General features: G+C 51.4%; 1 protein-coding gene across 1 annotated transcript; it reads right to left on the bottom strand.

Annotated features, from left to right (window-relative positions):
* Nucleotides 1-2353: 2353 nt before the first annotated feature.
* Siva1 (SIVA1 apoptosis inducing factor) lies at nt 2354-6711 on the bottom strand. The gene is made up of 4 exons (XM_032908538.1): nt 6482-6711; nt 4510-4704; nt 3551-3707; nt 2354-2523 (listed from the first exon to the last, which is right to left on the bottom strand). The coding sequence occupies exons 1-4, from the start codon at nt 6597-6599 to the stop codon at nt 2460-2462; spliced, it is 534 nt and encodes a 177-aa protein (XP_032764429.1). The 5' UTR covers nt 6600-6711; the 3' UTR covers nt 2354-2459.
* Between the last annotated feature and the right edge of the window lie 1494 nt (nt 6712-8205).

Here is an 8205-nt window from a genome sequence, read left to right as displayed (position 1 = left end):
CCAGCTAGGGGACCAATGACAGCAGAGTACAGATACCACTAAGTCCAACCTGGAGAACCAGTGAGTTTTACAGAGGTGGCATACAAGAATATAGGTGAGGGGTTGTTTACAGGAACAGAAACGTCCCCAAAGACAGCTGCATCACCAAGGCATGGATGACAGCTCACAAACGCATACCCCAAAACAAACTACAGACAGCTGAATAGGCTAGAGAGTGTTCTGAGCCTCTGAGGCAGCTTAGCTGATCTGAAAATGCTTGGGAGGGAAAGCCCTAGTGAATCTGATCAGTTTTGGTGACTTCCTGAAGCCCTTAAGTTTACTTGCTGAGCTTAGGGAGCTTCCCTCCAGGAGTGTTTTACCATGCCCCACCCCCAACACCCTGTGTCTTAAAGAGCTCTCCAAGATGGAAAACTGCTACACAGCAGTAATGGCGACAATGGCTTTGTCAGGCATGGCTTTCACCCAGGCAGTCTGCACTAGGAGAGGAGAGGCCTACCTATGGAGTATGAAGACTGTAGTGAGGGTCCCGCCCATATTCATTATTTGTTGGGAATGTGGAGTTTCTTGTTCTCTTCATTGCTCTCAACAATATGATTAGCACCTTCAAGGATGCTCGGATCCCACTGACCATCTGTGTGCAATCTCTGGCCACTGTAGCTCTAATCCCCCAAATCTTCTCAATCCTTATCACAAGCTCTCAGTCTCCTCCCACAGCTAGGAGCTGACACCTGGGTTCACCTACTCCCTCTGGGGTAATCATCAGACACTGGATGCTATCCAATGTCTAGGTACTTTGTTCTTTTTTATAGTTGGATAGGGGACAGAGCATCTGTTGGCAAAATGCTTACCATGTAAACATGACCCAAGTTTGGCCCCCACAATATATATTTTAAAAAGCACAGTGGTGGCATTTGTTTATACTCCTCATGCTGGGGAGTCTGACACAGGTGGGGCCCTGAGGCTTGCTGTCCAGACAGCCTAACCTAATCAGTGAGTTCCAGGCCAAATGAAGAGGCCTTGCTTCGAAAGCCAAATCACCCACAAACCAAATGAAACCAAAACAAAAAGCCGACTGCTGGCTCCACACATGCAAACTCATGCATGCACCCCACGCTAACTCCATGCACAGTCAAACACACTCCCCAAACAGTTTTTGAGTCCCTGCTATCTCATGGCTGGATTACTACAAGTCAATGACATGTAAGATACCATTTGAAGCCAAGTCGAAGCTCTCAGGAACCTACATGGCAGCTGGGAGGAATCACAGACATCCATAATCTATATGGTGGAATTAGAAAAGCAACAGGGCTGTGCACTAAGGCACTAGGATGCTTCTGAGCCTAACCCAGAAAGACATAAAGGAACCATGCAAACACCCAGAGGAAGGGCCTCCAGCCAAGAGAGTGAGCCGATTTAAGTGAACCCCAGAAGGACAGGAAGCAAGAGAGTCTGGAGTTTTATTTGGACAGTATGAAGGTGGTGGGGGCTGTGCAATGATCCCAACTGGTGACAGAGGTGGGCTAGCTACAGCAGAAGCTTGTAGTACAAACAACAGTGTAGTAGGCTACAGGACAGAGTAGGGAGAGCCCAAAGGGCCTAGCAGACAGCTAAGCCAGGATAAAACAGCACCAGAAGCCAAGGAAGTATGGGTGTGGTGTACGATTAGGGTTTGCTTTGGTAAACCCACCTGCAGCCCCCCAAAGCCTCCTGCTCACAAAGGGCCTCTGAGACAACTGTCTGGTCCTATCGGGAAACCTGAACCAACCTCATCTAGGACAGCACCTCACTGATGTGTATGGGAAGCAACAGCCATAGCTGTTCTTAGAGGGCAGGACGAGGAGACCTCTGCACTGTTTATCCAGATACCTACAGCAAACCACTCAGAAGACCCAGGTGGCTGCAGTGACTGGCCCACCACTATCTTCCAGGCCACCTTACCTCCTGGGAACTCCCTCCAAAGCCCCGCATAAACTACCTCTGAAGATATGGTGAGGATTGTCACACCCCTAGAATCAACACAACACTCCACCCGGCCAAACCTTCTGGAGGGCCAGGGCTCATCAAATCACCTGGAACCTAGCAGTGTAGGTACTGATGGCTGGCCACGTGACAGTGGCAACTCGGTGCACGAGGTGGCCTAGCACACGGGTGACCATTCTGCAGCTTGATTTGGAGTTCAGCTGCTTCCTCTTACAGCTGAGGGAGGACGGGAAGGACCTCCCTGGGCCTGGCTTACCAGTCCGATGTGGGTAATAAGCAGGGGCTCACTACGCTGCTGCAAGAGCTTGCCCTGCAGCCATCTCTGCCGCCCTAAGAACAGTTAACAGACAGAAGCGAGTCCTTGTGCAAATATAAATATAAAGAGGTTTATTCACTTGTTCCTGGGGTATAAAATATAACATATAAAAAGCCACCTTCTCTCTCTTTAGTATGAACATCTTGTGCTGTCCATGGCCACTTCAGGCTTCAAACATGGCGCAGCTGGTGCAAAGCGTCTTTTCACCGTCGTCGTCATCGGCATAGCTACAACAGTTGACAGGAGAGAGGAGATTCCTAAGCAGCTGATTTCATCCCTACTCACTGAAGCCCTCATCCCATCACACCACAGAATGTGAACTTGTCTGAAAACAGACTCAGGTGACTGTCATTTCAGGGACAGTTTGGGGACACCATTGTCTATGGCAGGTCTAGCATAGAAACATTCTGTGGGTCTGACATCTTGGCTCCAGTCCTTTGTGGTTTACCAGATAGGTGAGATATCATAAGAGACACACAGAAGTGACAAAAAGACACAGCGATAAGATGGCCACCGACACAAACCTGAGGACCTACAGCAAGCAGTCACCAGAAGCTGGGAGACAGCCTGAGAAACTCTCCTTCCCAGCTTGAGCATGAACCAGCCCTACAGGTTCCTAAGACGTCTCCCCAGAGTACCCTGCATGCACTCCTGATCTCCCCAAACCCTCAAGAGTACCCCGGTGGCAAGGATTTGCCATATGAAGTGTGGTTTCCCATCTGACCCATGCTTTAGAAAATGTTGGGGCTGAGCTTGTCCGGATCCACTGTATTGATCCCATACTGATCTGGCAGACTGTGTCCTTCCAGTGTGGAACAAAGGGACAGGGCTCTACACTGTCCACCCACTCGCCAAGCACTTCTAAGTAGCTGACTCAGCTGGCTGCAGCGAGTGGGTGAGCAGCATCTATTCCATACTGCCTAAGAGATCACTGCTAACCAGAAAACAACAAGGGCAGGCATGACCTGAACATCCATGTACCCATGTGTGAGGCAATCCTCACATAAGCACACTGGATAGAAACTGAAGCTAAACAACAGTGTGGACTGTTGGAACCCTAATACTATAAGGACTCAGAAGATCAGACAACAAGGCTGTTTAAGCCAGGCAGCTGCTTTAAGCAGGCCAAAGACACTTGGGAAACATGGACTTCTTTCAAAAGGATCACTGAGTCTTGAGACTACCCACCCAGCACCTATGCCCTCACAGAAGAGGGACCATGATCTCTGCACCCCTAGAGATCAAAGGACTCACTCTGCCAGGCCACACAGCACACAGGCCAAGGCACCACAGCCCCAGCAGGTGTACACACACTGCCCACACAGGGCCCGCTCACACTGGCTGCAGACCGCCTTTCCATCCACAGATCTCACGCAGGATGAACAAGCAATGGGTGCTGCCCTGGGAAGGCCTGTGAGGAGAAAACACAGGCTGTCAGCACTGGAAGGATACTGAAAGAACAAGAGGGCACCCTCCTTCCCCTGAAACCGAGTCCTTCTGACAACCTATCACCCACCCGGAGCACTAGGGTAAAGGCTCACAATGACTTGTTCCCAGGACTGGTGACAAGACTCCAGGACAGATTGCCTGCCTGTTGCTAGTATCGCGGGGTGAGTACTCCATCAGAACTCGGTATCTGTCTGGGCCTCAAGATGGGCTTTACTGTTCCACTAGTCAGCCAAGAGGTTTCTGGGCTGCTTTGGGGCCCAACAAGCTTCAGGGCTGCACAGAGTCCTGCTTCTCCCAAGTCACATGAGAACCACCCCCCAACAGAATGGACTAGCACATTCCTACTGCACATGGGACACCAGGAGAGCTTCTGACACAACAGTTAGAAGCTGGTGACTTCCACTCTAGATGTCTGGGGACGGGGGTGGGGGTGGGGGGCAGCAACCTTTCTCAACTTACCAGGCTCTAAGTCAGCGGTTCTCCACCTTCCCAAAGCTGCAACCCTTTAATATATACAGTTCCTCATGTTGTCGAACCCCAAGCCATATTTTCATTGCTACTTCATAACTATAACTTTGCTACTGTCATGAATGGGAACGTGAACATTTTTGGAGACAGGTTTGTCAAAGAGGCTGTGACCCACAGGCGGAGAACCACTGCTCTAAGCAGATCCTGCTTGCCCAGGTAGTCAAAGCTCCTGACAGAACATTTGCTGCCATCTTCCCTAGGTGTAATAGCAAGCAATTTCACTGGCAGCCACTTACCAGCTTCCGAGGCCTGAGCTTGGCACCGTGTCAGTCGGCCATCAGGTCCAATCAACATCTGTCCCCTTGCAGCTTGAGGGGCTCCCACCAGACCAGGCTTGAGTGGCTCCGGCAGGTGGTTGATGGAACAACCTTCACTCCAGATGTGATCTTTATAGGCCTGGGCCCCTTGGAAAAGGAGCTGCTTGGTTCTTTCTGGGGAAGAAGATCCTTCCTTAAGATAACTCTCCCAACTGCAAAGCCCTCACACAGCCATCCTACGACCCTACAAGGCACCAAAGGAGTCCCCTTTGCCTGTTCCCTAACTGAGGCCTTGCCAGGGCCTCCCTGCCTCCAAGCTGAAGATGTCCCCTTTCCTTGGTCCTTGGGCTCCATTGTCACCTCCCACAGCAGGTGGCAGATTCTACCAAGCCCACCACCAACTCTGGTACTCCTTCCATTAACCTACTGTCAGCAGCCTCGGCTAATTTCACTTCACTGGGTTTGTGCTCTCCTCCTGTAAGCTTGTCTTGGTGCCAGAGAGCACTCATTCTCAAAAGCAAGTGCCCCAAGGAGGCAGAAAACAGACACCGGCTTACAACAGCACCCACGACCACTGCCAAGCCAGTGAACAGCTTTACTAAAGGAGAGAAGGACAACCAACCCCTGACAAAGGCCTCCCAACCCACCATCCTGGGTAAGCGGCTGCTCACACCCGTAACAATGGCTCCCCGCTTAGGCTTCAGGCCCAGGGAGCCCTAAAGGGAAACACTGTTGCAAGTTCCAGAAATGCTCACTCCCACTTACAGCCAGGCGAGACCTAGCAGACCCAGGGACCTCTCTGTGACACTGGAAGCAAGCAAACATTCAGAGTGGCTTTCCAGCTCACTTGCCTCCTACTTTAAGATAGGATTATTTAAGTTCAAGGCCAGGCTAAGACTCGCTGTGAAAGTCTGTCTGAAAAACAAGGGAAGAGTTCTACAGTGAGAGCAATCTTTCTCCTCAAGGACTCCTGGTCCACCAGAGTCCAGAGTGTGGGCCCGGGCTTGGTAAACCGTGTGTACTACATAACACCCGATAGCCCAGCACCCCTTCCTGACCTGCCTGGCTCTGACTGGCCCTGACAAGTGCTCCAGGACATAAGTCCACAAAACGGTAGAGCTGGGCTGTTAGGTTCCAATGAATACTTAGGTCGTCTTTTCAACTGCATGCTTACATTCTTTTAAAAATTAAATCCACTTGGCTATTTAGTTATTATGAGTGTGGTCAGAAGACAACTTTCAGGAATCGATTCTCTCCTACTACATGTTCTTGGGACCTGACTCAGGTTCAGGCTTGCATAGAATGCACTTTAACCGGCTGAGGCATTTTCTGGGCCGTGTTTGCATCGTGTGGTTGCTGTTTTAAGACATCTCACTATACAGCCCACACTGGTCTCAAACTCAAGAAATCCTCCGGCCTTTGCCTTCTGAGTGCTGGCATTTATAAAAAAAAAAAAAGCCAGGACGCTGGGCCATGTCTACATTTTGGGGGACACACTCTTTGCAACTCAGTCCTTACACTTTGCATCCTTACACTTTACATCCCTGAGTCTCAGCATTTGAGTTTGCATTCCCAGCGTACAGTAAGGGAAAAGGCAAATACTGGGGCTGAGTAGGGAGTTTGTTTTTTCCGCACATTCCAAAGGCACAGCGGCACCACTCAAAACTGTATAACTGTAAACTCTGCGCACCGCGAAGCGATGCTCAACAACATCCATCCGCTGGGAAGTCAACTTAAGAGGGCCCAGGACAGCGTACGCCTTCACGCCCACTCCGGCCCAGTCCCTCTGCTTGTCCCGCGCCAGGCTACTCCGCTCGGCAGGACTCGGCTTCGACTCGGCTTTCTCCGGGAGCGGCCTGAAGCAGCCTTCACCCTGGGCTCGCGACGCGCTTGGGGTCTCCCGCTGCCCCGTGCGGCATAACCCGCTGTACCCACGGAAGTTCACACTCACCGAAGACCTCGCGCGAGTAGCGCTCGGCGAACACACCGTGGCTCAGCTCTCTCGGGCTCACGTGGACTTTGAGTTGAAGCGGGGCAGCATCCGTGAACGGGCAGCTCCGCTTGGGCATGATAGCGGGTACCAGACACAGACCACAGCAGCGCACAGCGCGCCGAACACGTCACAACTCACTCGGACCGCTGCTGAGGCCTGAGCGGACCAGGGCGCGGCGCCCGATAGGCCGGAGAAAGGCTGGGGGCTCGCCTCAAGCGGGTCGCTGCATGGGATAGGCCGTCGAGAGGGTGGGGGAGGGACTTATGCAGTTAGCCGCGAGGGATAGGCTGAGGGAGGCAGTGAGTGGAATGCAGGGGCGCGGGAAAAGGCCAAGGGCGCTGGCGCAGCCGGGTGGGGTCTACGCAAGGCGTGGCATGGGATAGGCCGAGAGGGGTGTTAGGGCGGGGCTAGTGCATGCCGCAGCTCAGGATAGGCCAAAAACTAAGAGGCGGGGCTCTGGGGTGGGGCGCGGGGTTAGCGGGAAACTACATTGGGGGCGGGACTCGTGTGCTAAAGGGCTCTGAATAAACCAGCGCGAGATCGAGGGCGGGTTTCAGCGCGCGAAAAGCCAGACGTCTCTGTTGTTGCTAAGCAACGGTGATAGGCGATGTTACCGAGTTACCGGTACCAAACAGTAGGGTGGCGCGCTTTATCCGGGCTCCTCGTCCTAGTGGATCCGGCTACCCATCTTCCCCCGCGAATTACTCTTGTGTCCCTGAGGCTTGATCTTGGGCTGTGAGCCTGAGGGTTTATGGCGTCACCTGTGGATCCGCTGGATTTAAAAACTATGTGTGGATCTTGTAACTTGTTGAACAGGCAAACAGTGATGCCCAGGGCTTTCTCAGTCCTTATATTTTACACAATCGGAATGTCAGAGTTAGTTATTCAGATGCATTGAATTTTGTGCTCATCTTGGAGTACAGGAAACCCGGAGTGTGCACAAAGCAGCCGTTAATTCTCCAGAGAGTTTTGGAGACTGGAAGTCTCAGATCAAAGTTTTGGGTTTTCTACAAGCCTCTGTCTTCCTGAATCTGTAGGTGGAAACTTCTGTGTGCTTACTGGATTGGTGTCTGTGTTCTCATCTCATAATAACACCCGGTACTTTGAATTAAGGTCTGCGCTAAGGACCCTATTTGAACTCTTTAAGACTATATCCATGAGCCCTGTGTGTAGGCTCATGCCTTTAATCCCAGCACTCAGAAAGCAGAAGCAGGCTGATCTCTGTGAGTTGGAGGCCAGCCTAAGCTAGCTAGATCGAGAGACCCAGTCTCAAAACACCAAACAAAAAACTGTATCCAGATACAATTACATTCTGAGGTGTTGGGAGTTAGGCCTTCAACGTGAAGAGGTGGGCACAATTCTACACAGAACAAGTGTCAAGTAGTGTACTGGGCAAGCCCTGTGACAAACACCTGGTAGAAGTGACTATTGACTACTCTGCTTCTTCCTCCTAGTGCTTTCCCCTGTTCTCGAACTGTACGGAATGGACGATATCTCTGTATGGAGACATATGTTTGTCCCCTACTGCATGGCTTAAATTCAGCAACCCACGGTTAGGAAGGCTGTTGTTCATGTTAAGAAATGGACTTTTTCTTCCCAGAATCCCAACTTTCTAGTGCAGTCTGTATAAGTGCCACGGGGTTCCACCTGGGTTTGACTCCCTTTCTGTATGAGTATGAAGT

Source organism: Rattus rattus, chromosome 7 (assembly GCF_011064425.1).
Source record: "Rattus rattus isolate New Zealand chromosome 7, Rrattus_CSIRO_v1, whole genome shotgun sequence".
Taxonomy (NCBI): domain Eukaryota; kingdom Metazoa; phylum Chordata; class Mammalia; order Rodentia; family Muridae; genus Rattus; species Rattus rattus.
This window is presented reverse-complemented; position numbering and strand designations above follow the sequence as displayed.